The 22,928-nt window shown below is 39.9% G+C and overlaps 1 protein-coding gene across 1 annotated transcript in view; it reads left to right on the top strand.

Annotated features, from left to right (window-relative positions):
* Positions 1-22,928, top strand: part of SLX4IP (SLX4 interacting protein) — a 182,142-nt gene that overhangs the window by 9,866 nt on the left and 149,348 nt on the right. The window contains 2 exon segments of the mRNA XM_078056934.1: positions 7,701-7,741; positions 10,131-10,186. Coding sequence (XP_077913060.1) covers positions 10,160-10,186 — 27 coding nt within the window. The 5' untranslated portion in view covers positions 7,701-7,741; positions 10,131-10,159.

Below are 22,928 nucleotides of genomic sequence, written 5' to 3'. Positions count from 1 at the left end.
GGGTGATGGTGGGGAGAGCTGGAGCTGCATGTTCAAGGACAGATGGTGGAGGTGGCTGTGTGGGGGTCGCTGAAGCTGCCGAGTTGCCTGAGCCGGGAGATGGAGGTGTGGGCGGAGGGCGTGTGAAGTGTGGGAGATCCCAGCCAACAGTTCTGATTGGAGGACTCCTGCTCAGTTACCTCCAGTTATGGCTTTGGGGATAGAGAAGTGCAAAGATGGAAACAGGAGGTACTTTAAAAGGCTCTGGTTGTGGGGAGCTTCAGGATAACCAGCTCTTTGGGGTCTGGGACTTTTGGCATCTCTAAGTAATGATTTTTCCTTCTCGTGGGAGGCAGATGGGTCCGTCTTTGACTTTCATCTGTTCGGTCCCAGGTGATGGGCTGTGTGCCTGAAGTAAGACAAGAGAGCAGAGTGTGTGCTTTCCCCAGATTCCCTGGTAAATGGTCTTTCTGTATTTAGACTTCATGCTTCTCAGCTTTTAAGAAAGAATAGTGAGAGACATACCCCTCACCTCCCCAAAGGAGGTAAGAGTTATGATTGGTTGTTGTGCAGTGGTTGTAAAGGCATAAATAATAGAAGGGATCAGGAAATTCTTCCAACTCCACTCCCCACCACCTTACCAGATCTGCAGACTTGGCTAGGAGACAGGGGCATCTTGCTCTGGGTACCGCCTCTGCCTATTTTTCTATTGGATTGTTTAATTTTGGACTGTCGTCCTTTGCTGGTTATATGTCTTATAAATTTCTTCTCCCAGTTTGTCAACCCCCCCCCATTTCTTTATGGTGTATTTTGATGAACAGAAGTTTTAATTTTTGTAAGCCTTTTATTTTGAAATAGAGATTCACCAGAAGTTGGCAAAAAAGGGGGGGGTCATCCTGTGTACCTTTCACTCAGTTCCCCCCCCATGAGTAGTATCTTGCATGCTTATAGAGCAACTATTAAAGCCAGAGAATTGACATTGGTACAATACATAGAGTTTATTACATTTAAGCAGTTTTACATGTATTTATTTAGTCCTGTGCCATTTTATCACATGTGTTTGTTCATGAAACCAACACCAACCACAATCAGGGTACGAACTCCACTGCCATAGGCTCCTTCCTGCTATCTGTTTACATAAAGCCACATACTCCTCCCCCATTCTTAATCCGTGGCAACCTTAATCTTTTATGCACTTCTATCATTTTGTTATTTCAAGAATGTTATATAAGTGGAATCGTGCATTGTATAACCTCTTAAGATTGGCTTTTTTCATTCAGCATAATTCCCTTGAGATCCCTCCAAGCTGTTACCTGTATCAACAGTTCATTCCCTTTTTTGCTGAGTAATACCCTATGGTATAGATATACCACCGTCTGTTTAACCATTCACCCATTGAAGGACATCTGGGTTGTTTCCAGTTTTGGGCTATTATGAATAAAGTTTGCCGTGAACATTTGTATACAGATTTTTATGTGAGCCTAGGTTTTCATTTCTCGGGGATAAACTCCCAAGAGTGAAATTTTTGAGTCATATGTTAAGTGCATACTTAGTTTTACAAGAAATCTACCTCTCTTCCATTGTGGCTGTATCACGTTTACAGTGCCACTGGCAAAGGGAAATCCATTTTCCCTGCGTCCTCATCAACATTTGGTGTTACCACTATTTTTTACTTGCCATTCTGGTAGATACGTAGTGATATCTCACTCGAGTTTTATTCGCATTTCTCTGATGGCTCATGGTATTGAGCATCTTTTCATGTGCTTGTTTATCATCTTTGGCGAGATGTCTGTTCATGTCTTTCACCCATTTTCTGACTGGATTGTATTTTTTTATTGGTGAGTTTTGAGAGTTCTTTATATGTTCTAGTTATAAGACTTTTGTTGGATATGTGAATTGCAGATATTTTCATCCAGTCTGTAGGGAAGTTTTAATTTTAATATGGCCAAATTTACCATTCTTTTTCTTTATGGTTTGCACTTTTTGTGTCCAGTTAAAAAACTCCTCCTTTACCCTGAGTTCTTGAAAACATTCTCTAAGAGGTTCTGTTTTTTTACATTTTAGTTTTTAGCCCATCTGTAATTGACTTTTGTGTGTTGTGTGAAATAGTGCTCCAATTTCATCTTTTTCCAAATGGATAAACAGTTGTTCAACCACAGTTTGTTGAATGAATAATCTCCTCATTTCCCACTGATCGGCAGTGCTGCTTCTGTCATCTATGTCCATAAGTGTGGAGGTTTGTTTTCTAGTCTGTGTGGTCTGTCCCCTTGGACTGTTTACCCCTTTGCCAGTACATATTATTTTATTTACTGTAGCATTGTAGTTTTGCTATATCTGGTAAGACAACCCCCCTCCTTTGTTTTTCTTCTCTTCTCCTTTACAAGTACCTTAGTCTTCTTTGCTCTCAGATTCCCTGTTCAGGATTGTGCTAAGAATTGCATTAAGTTACTGGGTGTTATACGCAAACAATGAATCATGGAACACTACATCAAAAACCAATGATGTAATGTATGGTGATTAACATAACATAATAAAATTAAAAAAAAAAAAAGAATTGTATTAAGTTAGAAGAGCAATTTGAGGAGGTCTTCCACATTTCCTGTTAAATTTGTTCTTAGGGACGCCTGGGTGGCTCAGTTGGTTAAGTGTCTGCCTTCATTCAGCTCAGGTCATGATCCCAGGGTCCTGGGATGGAGTTCTGCATCGGGCTCCTTGCCCAGCAGGGAGCCTGCTTTCTTCCTCTGTCTGCCGCTCCCCCCTGCTTGTGCTCTCTCTCTCTGACAAATAAATAAGTAAAATCTTTTAAAAAGATAAATTTATTCCTAGATATTTTATATTTGCCAATGCTAGTTTAAAAGATATTTTAAAATCGACATTTTCTACCTGTTTCAGAGAAATTGCTTTTAATGGTTTGTCATGAAGCATGTTTGCTATATTTTTTGTAGATGCTTTTTTATGATTAAGAAATTTCTTTTTTTAAGTTTGTTTATATATTTATTTACTTTTAATAATATAGTAATCTCTACACCCATTGTGGGGCTTGAACTCATGACCCCAAGATCAAGAGTTGCATGCTTTTCTGACTAAACCAGCCAGGTGCTCCACAATTAAGAAATTTCTTTTCTCAGATTTCTAATATTCTTTATTTTTTTCCTACCTCTATTAAAATGACCATGTCTTTTTTTTCCTACTTTAATTTTTTAGTATGGTGATTTTTCTAGTGTTAAACCAACCTTGCACTCCTCTGATAAACCTCACTTGGTTCTGGTGTATTTTTTAAATGTTGTTAGATTCAGATTGCTTCTATTTGTTTAGGTTTCTTGCCTATATGTTCATGTATAGAATTGGCTGTGATTTTCCTTTCCTGTACTGCCCTTGTCTGGTTTTGCTATCAGGGCTTCATATAATGAGTTGTTGGGGGCTGGGCAGGGTTCCCTCTTTTCTGGGGGGATTTGTAAACTGGTATTATTTGTTCCTTGAACTGCCGTTGGATTTTGGATCACAAATATTTAGAAATAGAAGAGACTTAAGAGTCCACCTCTGTAACATCCTAGGCCTACTGAGGCAGAAAGAATTAAATGCTGAGGCTCAAATCCAGAGGGCATGGTTCTTTGTACCATGACTCAGCCATTTCATCATTTCAGAAACCCTAAAGTTAATGTAATATCCATTTTATTACCTTCACACTGAAGTCCATGCAAATCCATATAAGAGAGGCTTGGAAAATACCCCATTAACCCGACACACTTGGTCTCTTAGGTTGCTAGCCTTATCTGATTAGGTTGCAGAACCTAGCGGGGAAAAGGAGCCTTGGAAGACAGGCACCCTGACAGCTCAAGGAAAGCCTAGAAGAGCTGGCGGGAACCGCGCTGGTTCCACTGTTGAGTAGCAGCTCCGAGGGGCATTAATCTGTATATTGCCCAGTGGGATGATGGGTGATCACTTTCTTCTGAATATCAAAGAAATATTCACCATGTGGTATTTTTTATGAAAGTCGTAAAGCTTCAATATGCTTTTTGGAAAATTTCCCTAAAAACAGCAAAAATAAAATGGTTGGGTGTTCCCCTGCTCCTATTATCCGGAATATTTCTTCATCCAGCAGACATTTCTTGAGCAGCCTCTAGGGTCAAGTAGTGCACTTAGGGGTGTTCACCTTTGAGAACCTGTTCCTACCAGGATGGATAAGAGTGCTTTTACCATATTTGGGAATTAGCAAACTGCTTCAGTTCACCAGTTAGTTCATTTCTAGCGCTTGTCCCTAATGATGTAAGGAAGCAAAAGAAATGTATCTTCCTTATCTAGAATGACTTCAGCAGATTTGCAGGCTCAGGGTCTATCCAGTTGGCTATCCAGATGTGTTTTGGGCTTTATGTTGGTGGGCTTTATTTTTTGTTTATGAAGATGTGTGCCATGTCACATAGCACAATGGTATATTAAATTCATTCAGACTGCATTTCCTCAGCTGTGGACTTCCTTCCTCTTCCATTAGCAGGAGAAAACCACCCATCACTCATGTAGCTTTATTTGAAATCTAACTCTGTTGGGATCTTGTGCCTTCGTGGTGGGAATGTGTGTGTTGGGGGGGGGGCGGAATGTGGAGGGAGGGAGGGTACACATACCTTGACAGTCCAGTTAACAATCGACCTTGGCAGTTCTGCAGTTGACAGATGGTCTTAGTTTGCCCTCAGCTGAGTTGACAAGACTCTTCTCTCGCCCTTGACTCTCAGCTGTGAGACCCTGACCTGGTCTGACAAGTATACTCTTTAGGGGAATAGAGGGCAGGGTTGAGAGTAGATAGTTTGTGAGTTCTCTCTTAGCCCTAAAATTGTGACTTTTTGAGCCTCCAAACATTGTGGAAACAAATGAAAAAATGATATACATTGAGAGGCAGAATGCCACATGATATTAAAATGGATTAAAAATAAGCAAAATGTAAAAATATCAAATAGGCAAAGGGAATTAAGAAAAAATATATGTGCAAAATGTATAATACAGTTCCTTTTCCCATGTGGCCTATTTTTACATTAGGGGACCATATTATGTAAAAATACATACTATTTGGTCCTAGATTCCTACAGATCATATTTTTGAGATTGAGCTTTGATGATACTTTTTGAAGAATCCCGTCCTTAAAAAATTGCTTTACTGATAGAAGTAAAAAGAAAAAAAAAGTGAGTACTTGAAGAAAGAATATTGGAACCTTATTGTGAGTTGAAAAATGTAACCTTCACTGTAATATGGCCCATAATCTAATGCAGATATGGTCTGAAAGCCTTGCTGCAGCCTCCAGTGTGGTCCACCTGTCCTTCGGGAAAGGAAGGACATGTGGGAAAACCAGTGTACAATTAAAAAATAATTTGATCACATGCTTCAGCTTGGTTGGGTACTTGCTGACAAAACTCTCTCTCCCTTTTCTCTATCAGCTGAAGCACTTAAGCACCCTCCAGTGAGGGATTCCCTAAATTCTTGGCAGAAGTTATTCAAACCTAATTTAGTAAATTTAAGGGGACCAATTTTGTTTTTATCAGGCTCAAATAACATAAAGATCTACCTAAAGTTTTCAGGGCAACCTTTACAAATGTTGTTTTCAAACACATGTTCCTGATTCTCTAGGAGCTTATTTTTTCCATTTACACCTATTTCTAAATGGGGTTACTAGGTGAATGACCTTCAGAATTTTTCTAAATCATATGTACTACATCATTCAGAGAATAGAAATGAATAATTAAAGTGATTTGGGGTTTGGATAAAGATGTTTTTGTCCATTAAAAAAAAAAAATAGCATCGGGTGCCTGGGTGGCTCAGTTGGTTAAGTGTCTGACTTTGGCTTGGGTCAGGATCCCAGCCGTTGTGAGACCAGGCCCCTTGTAGGGCTCTGCACTCAGCAGGGAGTCTGCTTCTCCCTCTCTCTGTGCCCCTCCCCCCGCTCGTGCTCTTTCTCAAATAAATAAAATCTTAAAAAAAATAGAATCAAAGGTTATCACATTTTGAAAAAAAAATCATCCGATTTTAAATCATCACCATTGACTAAGTAGTTGTTAACACTCCTCAAGGGCCTACTGTTTTATACAAGTTTCATCAGGGGTTTTCATATATCATTTTATTTAATCCTTTTGATAATTTTGAGTTAGGTATTACTATCCCTGTTTTTTAAATTAGTAATCTAGGACACAGAAATAAGTGTTTTTCTTGTAATGAAACCAAGTACGCTGAAACCGCACTGTCCATTATGGTAGCCACTGACCACAGGTGTCGAACACTTGACATGTGGCCAGTCCAAATTAAGATGTGCTGGAAACAGAAAATAACACACCTGATACACCTGACTTCAAAGACTAAGGTAAAACACTAAGAATGTAAATACTTTTGTAGTGATTACATGCTGAAATGATAATATGTTGGATTTATTAGGTTAAATAAAAATATTATTAAAATGAATATCCTCTGTTTCGGTTTACATTTTTATTAACTGCACCTGCTAGAAAATTGAAAACTACATCTCTGGCTTGCATTCTGTTTCTGTTGTACCGTGCTGCTCTAACATCCGTACACACATTGGAACGGGCAGATAGTTCCGTGTACGAGGCTTATGAGTTATGGCCTCCTTTTCACCTCATTCCTTCCTCCAGAGCAGCTCTCTTCACCTTGCTCTTCATGGTGGAGCCAAGTTTAGCATTTAACAGTTGGTTCCATATCACTAAATTACTTGCTGTATTTCTGCTTAACTATTAATCAGTTGCGGTGGTGGTTGTTACTGTTTTATATTGATTTTAGGCTTTGCTTCTGAAACATCCCCTTAGCATTCAAGGGAGCTCTCGCTCAGTTTAACCTCTATGCCCCTGCTGTATAATATGCACATACACATATATTCCCCATCCTCGTAATTTTGCTGTAAACGTAACATTGCTTAGGTCAAGATTCAGTGTTTGTTATCATAACTACACATGCTAGCCGTAACTGAGCTGTGTATGAAGTACTCTCTTTATTTTTGGCACAATTTTTATTTATCCTAGGATCAATAATTGCCTAGCTTTCCATGTTCCTGTCCTAATTCAATCTCAGATTCTCCACCAGTTGTCTAAAGTGAGTTTTGCATGCTCGCAGATGCTTTTGAGGATGCATCTCCTGGAGACGTTGAAACTGCTGTAGCGCCCACTCATGGTTCTCTCCTGGTCTAGCCCATGATCTCATGCAGGGATCTGCTTTCACCAGATCCTAGGATTTCCTCTGCCTTTTGCCTGTCTTGGCCTTCCTCTTTCCTGTATCTTCCTCTTTCTTGGTTAATTTCCTCATTTTGGTGAAGCACATCTTCAGTTAAGCTTCCTGAGAAAGGATGCATGGGACTTAAATTTTTTAAGACCTTGCATGTCTAAAAATGTCCCCTCCCCGTCATGTTTAAATGCAATTGGAGGTTGGAAACAATTTTCTTTAGAATTTTGAAGATACTTCTCTATTGTCTTTTAGTCTCCGGAGTTGCTTTGAGCCATTTGGAGCCAAACATTCACTGACCACCCCTTCCACCCACCTCCCACCCTTTTTTTAAAGATTTTTTTTTTAAATCTCCAATGCCTGATGTTTTACAGTGATATATGCCCTAATATGAGATGTTTCCATCCTAACTTTCATGTATGGGTCCTTTAATTTTTAATTAAATTTAATTTAATTGTACAGTCCTTTAACTTATTCTCTCTTATTTTTCATCTTTTTTATTTTTGCTGAAGTTTCTGAATGACTTCCTGAACTTGGTCCTCCAGCACTTCTGGTAGGTCTTTTTATTTCAGCTATCACTTTAATTTGTTGTTTTCTGAAAGTTTCTTATTTTTTGTTATTGTGTTTATTGCTTTATGGTTAAAATATCTCCTATCTCCCTGATAATAATGATAGTTTCTTAAAAAATGGTTTCCTGCTCCCTGCATAGTCTCAGTTTTGGCCAAGTAGTTTCTTTCCTGTTTGTTTTGTTTTCTTTCATGATAGAGTCTTTCCTTAGATGGCAGGTGATTCCTGGTTGTTTACTTGTATTCGAGAGTGGGGTATTAAAAAGATGGAAGGCAGTTGTCCATGCAGATGTGGGACTTGTGGGTGTTTGCTTCACTTTAGAACCATCCATCTAGGCTGTTTCCTTGGGGAATCCCTGATGTCAGTACTTCTAGATCCTACCTTTTAGGTTAGTCCAGTCCCTGAATGGTTTCAGTCTCATATTTGGAGAGGCTAGGCAGTGTAGAGGGGTGTATTAGACAAGGTTCTCCAGAGACCCAGAACCAATAGAAGGTATATATAATTATTATAGGAATAGGCTCATGCAGTTATAGAGACTGAGAAGTTCCATGATCTTCTGTCTGCCAGCTGGAGAACAAGGACAGCCCGTGTGTAATTCATTCTCAGTCCAAAGCCTGCGAACCAGGAGTGCTTAAGTCTGAGGGCAGGAGAATATGGGTGTCCCAACTCAGAGATCGCGAATTCACCCTTCCTGTACCTTTTGTTCTGTTTGGGCCCTCAGCGGATTGAATGATAACCACCCAGACTGGGGAGGGCCATTGGCCTTACTGAGTGCACCAATTCAAATCATGATTTCTTCCAGAAATACCCTCACAGATATGCCCAGAAATAATATCTTATTAGTTGTCTGGGCATCCCTTAGCTCAGATAAGTTGACACATAAAATTAACCATCATAAGGGACATGCGGGTTGGGGAAGATATCAATCAGTTTGTAAATGTTCCCTTAATTTTCTCTTTTTTCAGTAGGGTACCCCCTGCTTTATGCTGTGCCTGGTGTTTTCCAGACCAGAGATCCTCTGTCTTACTCTCTCCAAAAAATAATTCTCTACGTTTCTGCAAGGGTGAGAGAGGGCAGTTGACCTGGCTGAGCATAGTAAAGGGGAGTAGACTCTTGAACGATACAGGTTTGAACTGTGTGGGTCTACTTATACATGGATTTTTTTTTTTTTTTCGATAAATACAATACGGTCCTGGGGTGCCTAGGTGGCTCAGTCGGTTAAGCGTCTGCCTTCGGCTCAGGTCATGATCCCGGGGTCCTGGGATCAAGCCCCGCATCGGGCTCCCTGCTCAGCAGGGAAGCCCGCTTCTCCCTCTCCCTCTGCCTGCTGCTCCCCCCTGCTTGTGCTATCTCTCGCTATCAAATAAATAAAATCTTAAAAAAAAAAGTACTATAAATGTATTGTCTCATGATTTTTGGGGAGCAGAGGCAGAGGGAGAACGAGAATCTTAAGCAGCTCCATGCCCAGCGTGGAGCCCAACGTAGGGCTCAACCTCACAACCCTGAGATCATGACCTGAGCCAGAGCCAAGAGTCGGACACTTAACCATCTGAGCCACCCAGGCGCCCCAATGGTATTAACTCTTTAAATGTCTGATAGAATGCATCTGAGCCTGTGCTTTCCTTTGTTGGTGGTTTTTAAGTTGCTAATTCAATATTATATATATATTTCAATAATTTATATATATAAAAAAGTAGGCTCCACTCCCACCGAGCAGCCCAGCATGGGGCTTGAACCCATGACCCTGAGATCAAGAGTCAGATGCTTTACTGACTGAGCCCCCCAAGGCCCCCAGTATTTTATATATATATATATATATATATATATATATATATATATATTAAGGTTTTATTTATTTATTTGAGAGAGAGACAGACAGAGATAGTGAGAGAGAGCACGAGCAGGGAGAAGAGGGAGAAACAGGCTTCCCGCTGAGCTGGGAGCCTGATGCGGGGCTCAATCCCAGGATCCTGGGATCATGACCTGAGTCGAAGGCAGACGCTTAATGACTGAGCCACCCAGCCGCCCCAATATAATATTTTTTTTTTTTTTTTTAAAGATTTTATTTATTTATTCATGAGAGACAGAGAGAGAGAGACAGAGGCAGAGGGAGAAGCAGGCTCCCCGCGGAGCAGGGAGCCCGATGCGGGACTCGATCCCAGGACCCTGGGATCATGACCTGAGCCGAAGGCAGATGCTCAACCGACTGAGCCACCCAGGCGTCCCCCAATATAATATATTTTTAAGACTAGTTTTAAGTAAACATTTATCTTGCAAATACTGTTATTTGATTATTCAGCCAACCTTTCTCCTATATATTATCCAAATAGAGATTTTGATATACCTACTTGTAACTTTTTTTCTTCTATTTAAAGGTCTGTAATTACTCTGGAATCAGTAAGACATGGCGTCAAAGAAATTTGCCGTTAAAGTAAGTAGTGCTTAATAGTCTTTAAAATGGTTAATCATTTTCTAATATAACTGAGTTCTGTGTTCATTGACAGATGAACCTCTGAACTTGCCTTCTACTCTTTAAATTAGTGTCTTTACTGAAAACTTTAGGTGATTGAAGATTTGCATGTTAAGAATGGGGAAGAAAAAAATAGTTCATATGGTTATGGGAGTTTCTTGCTTCAAGTCTTCTGTAAGATGCCATTAGGTCATAACTTGGTCCTTAATGTTAAAAATTGTCATTCACATACGTATGTGCGTGACATGATTTTTGATAATGACAAAGCAGATAAAAATGAAGTAGGCAGCAAATGCTGCAGGTGGGTGAATGCCAGGAGAGAGGTCTCTTGTCCGGCTGCGCTCTTTTGTTTTCTTTTTATAAGTATCTCTTCTCTATCCCTTGATGGCTGAGGCTGAGACCTTCTCAGGTGTGGGGGGCTGGGAGAACTATGTGTGAAGGGTGGTGGGAAAGGAGAGGGGAAGAATTGATAAATAGTGGCTGTGAGGTGTCTGAGATGCCTTCACCTATGCTGGCTGTTGAGGACATTTTTTCTGTGCTAGTGTTATATTAAGTAGGTTCAAAACACCAAAACAGACAAATTACAGTAGTTAACCAGATCAGATACTACTTAATATTGTAGTTATATCTTATTTTTACCAAGTCCTGGATTTACAATGTATTTATAAATTTCATTGCTTATCCACGTGTTCTGTAGTATTTCTTTTTATGAGAGATTATAAGTGGTGAACTTTCATCATTTGTCTTTCTAAAAAATGTAGCTTTGTCTTAACTCTAGAAAGTTGGTTATAGAAGTCTAGGTTGAGCATTATTTTTCCTTGGCATTTGAAAGATATTTTCCATTGTCTTCTGGGATCTGTTATGGCAACTGAGAAACTCTGTAGTTATTGATTGATGTTTAAAACCACCTTAAAACTTAGTAGCTTAAAACACAAGCCATTTTTTTCTCTCTTGTGATTGTGTAGGTTGCCTGGTATCATTTGGGTCATTTCTCTTTTTGATGGTGGCCAGGGCTGCAATTATCTGGGACCCCAGTTCAGCTGGAACATCAAAGATGACATGCTCACACAGCTGTCCCTTGATACTCGCTGTGGTTGGGAGCTCACCTGGGGCTGGTGATTGTTGCCCGTCACTTCTCATTCACATGGCTGCTCTCTGTGGCTTGGGCTTCTCCTAGCGTGGTGGCTGAGTTTGAGGGATGGTGTCCCAGAGCAAGAGTTGCTAGAAGAAAGAAGAGAATTTGCCAGTTCTTTGAAGGGTTGGGCTCAGAAGTCTCACTTGGCATTTATACTACATTCTGCTGGTCAGAGCACTCAAAGGGCCCAGGCGAAGGGAAGCTGCAGCTTTTGATGTGAGAAGCAGCATGTGCCCACAGGGAAGCGAGGATTTATGGGGGGGGGGGTGGCACACATCTGTGGAGACTAGTAACTACAGAAGTCTCTCACCTGCCTCATTGTGATTTCTTTTTTTTTTTAGATTTTATTTATTTATTTGACAGAGAGAGACACAGCGAGAGAGGGAACACAAGCAGGGGGAGTGGGAGAGGGAGAAGCAGGCTTCCCGCAGAGCAGGGAGCCCGATGCGGGGCTCGATCCCAGGACCCTGGGATCATGACCTGAGCTGAAGGCAGACGCTTAACGACTGAGCCACCCAGGCGCCCCTGTGATTTCTTTCTTGGTTATCTTGGTTATCAACTTTTTTCTTTCCAGCTGCTTAAAATTTTGTTTTTGGCTTTGATGTTTTACAATTTCACTATGAAGCCTGAAGCCATAGACTTGTTTTTATTTATCTGGCTTGGGATGCAATGCACATCTTTATTTGAAAGATGCAAGTCTTTTATCAGTTTTGGAAAATCTCAACCATTTTCTCTTCAGGTACTGCCCTTTATCCTCTCTGTTCTCTTCTTCTGGAACTCTTATACTAAGTTTTCTGGGTAGTCTCATGTAATAGTTTCTTATGTGTTGCTAGGGTGATCTCAACTTGTCCAAGGTGGAGCCCCTGCAGGCTGTCTGTCTGCAGAGCTCTGCTAAAACTGGCAGTGGCCCAGTAGAGCAGACAGTTCTGGTCAACCGCAGATTTTGGACCCGAGGTGCCTGATTATGTCAGAGATGAGTCTCTTGATTTCTAGGCCATGCACACTGATGGGGCAGATTCTGCTACCTTATTGCCCCATCTCACAGCCGCACCAGCAACTTGGAACTTAGCTCCTCGATCGTGCCAGACAGGGGAGTTACTCCAACCATGAGTATCAAATTAGCAAGTTAGGGATACAGACAGCATTCTGACACATTATGTGGAAGATTGTGTGCATCATGTTGTGATTGTCTCTGTGCCTCTGATCACACAGGCAGGGGGCCAGTGCTTCCCAATCATGCAGCTTAAAAAGCACCACAACCCAAACATTGGGATCTCATTCTGAATGTCTGACATCCTTCCTGCCAGATTGTTTGTGCTGGCCTAGGGTATCATGGGCAGCAGGGAACCCGCACACCTGCCACCAGTGCTGACATCACGTGCCTTTTCTGACGAATGCTGCTCCAGTAGGCTTGTATGAGTGCCCCTTGGCCATTTGCCTTTTCTTGTTTCTCTTTATGTCTCTGTGTTGCATTCAGAGTGCTTTTTATTAGACCTCTTCCAGTTCGTTAACATCCTCTCATCTGGATTTAATTTGCTGTTTAATCTGTATTTAATCTACTCTTTAACTTGTTTATTTTTAGTGACTATATTTTTCAGCTGAGAATTTGTTTGGCTTATTTTTTTTTTAATTCAAATTCTACCAGTCCTTTTTTTATATACTTGCCCTATTTTTAAAATATGTTCCCATATCCTTTTATCTTCTTTATAATTTTAAAGTAATTTGTTTCATAGTGTCTTGTAGATTGTTCTATTATTTCCATTATTATTTAGTAAGTGTGGAATAAATTGGTGATTGAAATTGCTGGATTGTTCATGGGTGTAATTTTTAATTGTGTGCTCATTTTCAGTCACATCCTACACATGCATGCGTGCACATTCACGCGCATGTGTGCACACACACACGCACACACACTTTAGGGGAATTGAGCAGTTTCTAGTTTACTTCTGCTGGAGCCACTGGCATTTCAGTGGTTTTGGACCAGGCTTCACATTAATTTCATGGCTTGGGATTCCACCACCTTGTGGGTAGTATAGCTTTGCAAGCCACAATGGAGTCTGGTGCAAGGTTGGTGTTTTTAGTATTTTCTAGTATTTTCCTTGCTGTTCTCCTTTCCCTTCCTTCGTGCTAAAGCCCTGGATGGATGGCAAGCTTCCGTGTTGCTTCCCTTGGTCTGCAAGCAGTGATTTTTTTTTTTTTCTAGTTGCATTTTCATGAAGGTCACAGTTTATCAAGAGAATGAAGGAAAAAACTCTATAGAATAGTTCCTGCTCCAAGAAATTATGGACCTGTATGAACCATAGAGTATTACATGAGGACGTCTGCATATCCAGTACTTATTTATGTGTCACGCATTGTACAAAGAACTGAAGTTGAAGTTCTTTACAGCTCTGGGCTTAACTGGAATGAGTTCCTTCTGAACTCTTCTACCCCTTTTGGGCATTAGGATTCCAGCTCTCTGCTATCCTGGCTCCCACATATTCTGACTGCCAGGCTCAAACCTGCCATCAGGGTGATTTTTTTTCCTCCACTCTCCCCACTTTATTGAGATATAATTGACATATAACATTGTGTAAGGTTACGGTGATTTGATAAGCATATGTGGTGAAATGTTTACCACGATAAAGTTTTAACACATCCTTTACCTCACATAATTGTTGTTCTTATGGTGCAAACATTAAAGCTCTACTCTTGTAGCACCTTTCTAGGATACAATACAGTATTGTTAATTGTAGTCACCATGCTATACGTTAGATCCCCAGAACTTCCTCATCTTGTAACTGGAAGTTTATACCCTTCGACAAGCATCTTTCTCTTTTCCCCACCACTTAGCCCCTGGCAGCCACCATTCTATTCTATGAGCTTGATGTTTTTAGATTCCATATATACGTGAGATCATATGTATTTGTCTTTCTCTGACTTGTTTCACATAGTATAATGCCCTCAAAGTCTATGCATTTGTCACAAGCAGCAGGATTTCCTTTTTTTTAATGGCTAAATAATACTCCATTGTGTATTTTCACCACATTTCTTTATTCATTCATCCATCAGTGGACACTTAGGTTGTTTCCCTGTCTTGCCTATTGTGAATAATGCTGCAATGAACATGGGGTGCAGATGTCTCTTTGAGATAGTGACTTCATTTTCTTTGGATATATACCCAGAAATGGAATGGTTAGGTCACATTGTAGTTCAATTTTTAGTTTTTTGAGGAAGCTGCATACTGTTTTCCATAGTGGCTGCACCAGTTTATATTCCCACCAATCATGTACCAGCCAAGGTTCCACTTTCTCCACATCCTCACCAGCATTCCTTATCTCTTGCCTTTTTGATAGTAGTCATTCTAGCAGGGGTGAGGTGATATGGTTTTGATTTGCATTTCTAAAGGAGCGATTATTAGTACTGTTAGGGGTTTGTTTATTTAGGAGTCTTTCCAAACAGAGAACCCTCTTTTGGCTTTGATTTTTTTTTTTCCCTATAGTGTACTTGTTTTCTCTTTTATGGATTTTTTTTATGATTTTCTCCCTTATATTTTCTTTGAGCAAATTTGCTCTTCTCTGTCCAGTTTAAGGTGGGAGCTTAAATCATGGAATTTGAGCATTTCTTTTCTAATATATAAACACTTAAAGCTATAAATTTTTCTCTCTAAGCCTTTATTGCTTTAATTATATTCCTCTTGTTTTGTTAGAGATGAAGTTAAAGTAGAGATTTTGTTTGTCAAATAAACATATTTTCTAATTCTTGCTGTTATTTCATTTTTTTTCCTCTTTGAGTGAGAGAGAGAGATTGAGAGAGAGAGAGCAGAGGGTGAGTGAGAGAGAAAATCCTAAGCAGGCTCCATGCCCAGCATGGAGGCCAATGCAGGGGTTGATCTCATGACCCTGAGATCATGACCTGAGCTGAAACCAAGAGTCCCAATGCTTAAATGACTGAGCCACCCACATGCCCCTGTGATGACATTTTTGATCACTGGGTTATTGAAATGTATATTATATTGTTTCTAAGTATTTGGGAATTTTCTAATCATTTTGTTGTTTGGCATAATTCCTCTGTCTATTTTGGAAAGTGTGCCATAAGCACTTGAAAAATGTGATGGTTGTCAGGTGCATCTGTCATTTAGATCAGGTTTGTTAATTTTGTTGTAATAATCTAATTTTTTACTAGTTTGTAAATTAGTAATCTAATATTTACTAATAGTGTTTTTGTATTCTTTGGGTAAATACCTAGTAGTTGAATTACCAGATCATCTGGTAATTCTATTTTTAATTTTTTGAGGAACCTCCATACTGTTTTCCACAGTGGCTTTACTGGTTGCATTCCCACCAGCAGAGTACGAGGGTTCTTTTTTCTTCACATCCTTGCCAACACTTGTTGTTTCTTGTGTTTTGACTTTAGCCATTCTGACAGGTAAGGCAGAAGAGAGACATTCTCAGAGATGGAAAGTCTAGAAAAATTTCCTTCTAATGTACCCAATTTTAGGAAGAATGTGGTTTTCCAAAGTGAGAGAGTAAACAGAGAAGGAGTGAGTTATAGGGTCTGGGAAATATGGAATCTGGCAGGTGAGTGCCTGAGCAAATCCCATGGTGATCAGCACTGTGTCCTGCCTAGAAAGCAACCAGTCAGATTGGCACAGGACATAGGGTTTCATGAAAGATGTCTCCAACAGGAAATGAAAGGATGAAATACCTAATGTATTTGGAAGTAGAGAGGAGGTTTTCTTTGGTCTGTCAGAGAGTGTGGGAATGATTAGTGATAAGAATATGGGAAACTAAACAAAAGAAAAATGAAGCAACTCTTCCCATCTTGTGCAAGATTAGAAAGTAAGCATAGTACACTACATGGCTCAGCTTTGAACAGAGGGTACATTTCATATGTCATGAACTCCAGCTGTTGGAAGGCTGGAGAAGGAGATGTTTGGGTGATGGTTGTAAGCGTTGTCCTCATTTTCAGTAGAAAGCATGTGAAGCTGAAATAATAAGAAATTGGTAGTAATAACATAGTATTTAGAAACATGATAGTAAATACCAGATCAAATAGCTGAAGTTTTCAGTGTGGTTGCTCTTGGTGAGAGCTGAGGAGGGTGGTGACAGGATAGGGCAGAGGAGGCCTGTTTTTGATAAGGCATTTTAATCTCTGTGTATACATCAGTATATTAATCAGTAATTAAATGAGTAAAGTTTAAAAGGAATTAACTTTAGCAAATTTTCATGTAGATGCATGTAATTTTGGCTCTCTGGGTTGAAAAATACTTGGATAGAGCATGGTTTCTAAAGTAATAGAAAACCAGATGAAACCCAAATAGCTTGCCACTTGCATCTCCGTTGTTTATTCTGAGACTTTCCCTGGAATGGTATTAATTACCCATGCAAACAGCTTATCCTTCTTCAAATGCAGCAAAGTCTTTTGACCTTCCTGCTATAAGAGGGTTTTTTTTTTTTTTTAAACCGCTGTGTTCCTGTCCTTGAACTCTTTCTTATAATTGTCTCCTAGGCCAGAATTCCAGGAAATGGCAGCAGTGAATGAGATGACAGAGTCCTTGGAACCACAGCTTTCAGGGTCTCTTCACTTCTGGGTCACTACAACTTGTGGCAGGGAGATAAGTCCTACACTTCCATGACTCCTTTCTCAGTTGGGTGTAGTGGTGACAGCCAACACATGTGTCCCCAAGCCTCCTTCGTGATCTTAATTCTAGCTCTGCACCCACTCCAGAATTTTAGAATTTCCAAAATTATACATTGTTTAAGTTTTATTGGAACGGCAGCCGCTCCCATTTGTTTACATATTGTCTCTGGCTGCTTTTATACTACAGTGGCGGAGTTGAATAGTTGTAACAAAGACCTCATTGCCTGCAAAGTCTGAAATATCTGTCTATCTATATCAGTAAATCCTGGTTTAGGTGTATAAATCTCTCTCTTAAAGCACATCTCAATTCCTGCTAGCCACAATTCAAGTGTTCAGGAAGCACACATGGCTAGTAGCAGCTGTATTGGACCCCATGGGACTAAATCTGTGCATCCTTCTGTGCTCCTACCTGCTTGCCCCTTGTCAGAGTAAGCTTTCAGTGAAGTTACCTTGGGTTAAACTGGTTGCAAGGGTGGGTAAATTAGTAAGGCCAAGACAAGGCCGTTTCCTTTGCAAGTGGAACCAAGAAATAGACATGGACATAAACTGTATTAATCATGGACTTTTATCCATGTTTTGGTAAGAAGTTTTAGTTTTAGTAAGAAGATGTAAGTAAAGAAATAAATAAGAAAATAAATTTGAATAATAACTTATGGTCGAAAGTGTCAAATCAGTATATATGGTGTTTGCCTCTGAAAGTTTATGGGTCCATCCCCTGCTTTAAAGGTATTTTTAAAAGTATGTAATGCTGCCAGGTCTCACTCCCGATAATAATTACATTTTAGGATTTAAAATTTTCAGCTCTGGTTCCAGCAAAGCAGTACTTTGAAAGGTTCCTACCTCATTGTCTGTCTCTGTTTGTAGATCATTTCCTCTGCTTCCTGCATCTGTTTTCTTGGATTAGTTAGGTATTACACCAAAGTCTAGAATTCTTTTGGCTACAAAGCCTGCTCTGCTGCTTCCCCTCCCCCCAATCTACTTTATTGTGGGTGGGAAAATTTTTGTTGGGAGGGCCTGATTAATTAGAAGGGATTCCTGGCTTCCCTAGCAGTGGCAGCCTGGGAAGATTACAGAGCCTGGCTTAGTGACAGGCCAATCTGTATTTAAGGAAAAACTCGGACCAGACAGATTTCCCTGGAATGTGGATCTGGCTTTGTCTTCTTTCACAGAGAATGTGTAATGACCCCCTCCTCCTCCTTCCCACCCACTCCAGGAGACTTAAAGCTTTTACTTTTGCTGTTGATATTTGTCCACTCTTTATTCTGGGGAGGGTGGGGAGCTGGAGTTTTGGGGTAGGAAGACTGAATCATTTTCTGAATCTAAAGTAGTAAGTTTAAGATTTTATTAATGTTCAGGAGGAGAGGAGAGATTTTACCTTTTTTTTTTTTAATTTCCCTGCATCTTTACTATCGGTATTTTTCTTTCTACTCCTTTGTAGCTATTATAGTTTTATGTACTGCTCTGAATTTCAGTTAACCTTAGTCTCTGCATTCCTTAGAACAACCACAAAAAGAGAAATATGTCCAAGAATTGACAGTAATTTCCCCTTTGTAGTAAAAGTAAAAGTGAAGAGCAACGCTTTGAACTTCTAGAGAAAGAGAGAAAATTGAATAGCAAATGGGCTTTTGTCTTGCTGGCTTGCCTTAGTGAACCACTTCAATTCTGTGTCCTAGGTTTTTTAGTCTGCCTAAAGGGGAATGTGGTACTGACTCTGTCATCAACACTCATTTGAAAACTGATGCATTAACTTTATGTATGACATTAAAAAAAAAAAAAAGATTTATACAAATATTTTCATACCAGTTGAGTTCTAGGTAATGATTTTCTACATTTTAAGAATAAAACTGAAGTGTCCTAACAAATCACAGAAGTTTTAAATGGTTACATTCTTTATCAGAAATGAATTTGAGGGGCACCTGGGTGGCTCAGTTGTTAAGTGTCTGCCTTCAGCTCAGGTCATGATCCCAAGGTCCTGGGATCAAGCCCCGCATCAGGCTCCCTGCTCTGCGGGAAGCCTGCTTCTCCCTTGCCAGCTCCCCCTGCTTGTGTTCCCTCTCTGGCTGTCTCTCTTTCTGTCACATAAATAAAATCTTAAAAAAAAAAAAAAAAAGAATTTGAATGAGGAGTGTGTAACCTTTATCTCTGGGAATGTTTTTACAAAGGCATTTGTGTTTGTCTTTGTCTTTTTATCAAGGTAAAAAGAAGTATCTCTGTATTTCTTCTCCTGATACTTAAACTCTTCATCTTCCAGTTCCTCCTTAATTCTGTCTGTTCTTTGGGAGAGCTTTAAGTTTTCAAGACCTAGAGCCAATAGGAGTTTGCCTAGTGGTAGATGACATGTTCCAACTAAAATAGGCTGCTGTTTTTCCCCTGTTGCATATTATCTGTTTTATTACACTGGCCGTGCTGGAAACTGTAGTCAACTAAATGTGTCCTGACTACTTGATAGACTCCAGATCAAATTCACCAAGTTCACCAATGGTCACCCAATTCCCAATTAATTCTGCCTAAGGCTTAAAAAGCTCTTAGGTTCCTTCTCACTCAATAGGGCATTTGCTCTGAGTGTTGATGACTTTAAAACAAAGTTCTTGTTGGTTTTGAAATGAAACTTCCTTTTCCAAGTGTTCTGTCTGTCTTTCTGGCCAGACACCCAGTTTCTGGGCTTTCTTTTCCCAATCCCTTCCTGTGTGTATAAGCTCATGTATTCTTTTTTTGGATGATTAGAAAGTGCTTAAATACAGCCCTGGCTTCTCATCCTCTTTTCAATTTCAACTTTCCACCTGCCTCCATTAAATCTCTGCCTAAATTGATCCCTAAAACCTCAGACGAAGAATTCATTGTGTCATAGTTTTCTTCTAAACTGGCTTTTGCTTTGAATATCCGTGATGCTACCCTCACGCATCCAAGCATGTCAAATTATGATGTCTCCTTGTCCCGTATTCATGGTAACCTGTATAATGCATCTACCCTCTGCAGAGTGTCTTGGGCTTGCTGCTTCTGTCTTCCTTTCTTACAAATTCAGCCTTTATGATCCTTATGGTTTGTATTTCTTCATTAATCTCTGGACGATCCTATTCCTTTCCTGTCCTGCCATTCCAGTTTATCTAGATAAGTGCCAGGATACTGTTTTCTTAACACCATTTTCATCATGTTACTTCCTTAAGTGATCAGAGTAATTCCTTTTGTTTTAATCAGATCTGATCTGAACTCTCTGGCTAGATTTAAGGCACTCTGATAACTGTTCTCTCTTCCTCTTTAACTTTGACCCATGTTTTCATGTTGGAACTTGGGAACATGGCCCACCTATTCCTCTGCAGCTGATGCCTTTGCATTTCCTGCAGTGATCTAGCCTGTGGTTTTCTCTCTTCCTGTTCTCTTACCTTTTCTTCCTTAGTTTCTGTACAACAGCTTGTACCAGGCTTGATTAATGACTCACTTTTCCTTTGACACACAATCTAAACTTTTCTCACATCGATTATCCTTTTTTCCTTGGACTGCCATGTGCAGCTTATGTTTTCTATATGATCACCAATTTTTTATATAAATGTTTACACAGGGCTTTGACAACGTACTATCCCAGCCACATTCCCTAAGAAGAAGGACCTGTGCTTCTTTCGTATCCACACAGGCCTTGAGTAATCTGGAATATTTTTGAGGTGCTCAATATCCCCTCACTTTCCTTATTACGAAGATGAGAAGTTTCTTTCCTCATGGCTCATGGAGAACAGGGAAGTCATTGAGCTTAGAGTTATTTCTTACTGGTGTTTTTTCAGTTCCAGACAGGGAATGAATGTTGTAATCCTCAATTCGTAGTATATTTCTTTTCTTAAAAAAAAAATTTCATCTTGACCTATTTCTCTTTTTAGGAGTCCACAGTTCCACTTTGAAAATATTTTAAGTAATTCTTTTGAAATAGCCTCTGTCAATAGCCAAAATGACCATGTGTAGAGTTTGCTTCTGTAGGTCTTTTAGGAAAGTGAATTATTTCAGTATAATGTTAATTATTTGGACATTATTATATTTTATTTCAATTAGCACCTTAGCTTTAGTCCTTGATATTTTAATTTTTCCAACATACATACATGTGCTTTGTATGTTATAACTTATTCTAGTGTAAAAAATAGATCTCTGTTAGAGAACAGTAGACTCAGGATCTTTCACCAGATACAAGAACTGAGTAAGTTCCTTGGATTCTCTCTGAAGGCTGTAGAGGGCATCATTGTTCTGTGTTTCGTTAAGTACGTGTGTCTGCAGACGTTGTGATTCAAGGAAACACAGCAACTAAAATGCTTTTAAAATCGCTGGCTCATTTCTAAATTATCATGACATCCTAAATGCGGGTGTTTGTTTGCCTGGGAGCTGTGTGCATGCTCTCATCCGTAGCCTGTTATGCCTGTGGATATTTAGTTTGCTCTGTCTTATAATTGTCCTCACCAAGAAACAAACACCACCATTAATGGCAGCAGTAGAAACAATCACGACAACCCAAACTATCCAAAGTGGCCTTAGAGAAAACATTTGCAGAGTGACATAAGACGGCCTCTGGTGTGCTTCCTTTCCAGATTCAGGAACTGGAAGTGATGGGTTGAGAGTGAGGATCCCCCTTGTCCTTGGAAAGCTTTGGCAGCCCGGCCCAGCCCTGGTCCTAGCAGTAAAGGCTGGAGGGTTTGTTGGGAGTGGTACAAGTCCTTGAGGCCATGGTGTTACTACACTTACTGCTCTTCCTACTCACCTTCCTTATTGCTATCATCACTGTTCCTTTTGGGGCTGCGTGGTTGAGGAGGTGGGGTGGGGGACTAGAGAGCCTTCTTGCATTCTTCAATCCCTGGGAATTACATGCAGATGACATTCTGCTGAAATAGCTATGTGTGCAGCAGTCCAGTCAGCCAAATCATGGAAGGGTGTGCAGTGTTCGCTTACTGTCCTTTAAAAGTTTCTCTTGTAGTAATGTCTTGGAATACCCATGATTAAGTAATATAGGAAGCTAGGCCACTGCATATATCACTGTCGCATATGAGTAGCATGTGACAGTAACATTCTGATTTTAAAACTACAAAGAAACATCAAGTAATGAGTTTTTCATGGTGACCCTACATACTCACACAGGCATGTGCTGTATTTTGCAAGTGTGGTCTGAGATGAAAAAGAATGTTACACTATTTGTTTCACAAAGGTGTAGTGTCATTATAGATGCTGGCAAGGCATATGCCAGGCCTCATATCCCAGTTCCTCATTACCTGAAAGTTCACTATATATTATGGATGATTTTGAGGTCCTGTCTAGCCCTAAATTGCTGTGATTGGCTATATTCTATTCATGTTACTTTAAGTTCTTTTATAGTACTTCTTAAAATTTAGATCATCAGGTTTTTTTTTTATTTTTTTTTATTTTTTAAAAGATTTTATTTATTTATTTAATTGACAGAGAGAGAGAGAGAGACACAGCGAGAGAGGGAACACAAGTAGGGGGAGCGGGAGAGGGAGAAGCAGGCTTCCCACTGAGCAGGGAGCCCGATGCGGGTCTCGATTCCAGGACCCTGGGATCATGACCTGAGCCGAAGGCAGTCGCTCAACCAACTGAGCCACCCAGGCGTCCCGATCATCAGGTTTTTGAGGAGAGGATTCTAGAAGATGAAATTAGCATCGGACATTTAATCAGGTTTCCTGCATTCACATTATGGTTTCAGTTGTGAAAATTGGATGATTTGGGGCAAATCCTTTTACCTCTCTGGGTAACTTCATTTCTTCAACTCCAAGAGAGAATAATAGCACTATATGTTTGACAGGGTTTCTTATGAGTATCAGATTTATAATAAAAGACAATGCTGTCAAAGTGTTTGGGGAAAATAACATTTTATACATGTCATGGCCCTCAGTGATTATTTTATGGTGACAATTTATACAGTAATAGAGGGACTTGGTGTCAGCATCTCACTTGTTCCTGGTC

Source organism: Halichoerus grypus, chromosome 10 (assembly GCF_964656455.1).
Source record: "Halichoerus grypus chromosome 10, mHalGry1.hap1.1, whole genome shotgun sequence".
NCBI lineage: Eukaryota > Metazoa > Chordata > Mammalia > Carnivora > Phocidae > Halichoerus > Halichoerus grypus.
The sequence above is the reverse complement of the archived record's forward strand: the minus strand, read 5'-3'. Positions and strand labels throughout refer to the sequence as shown.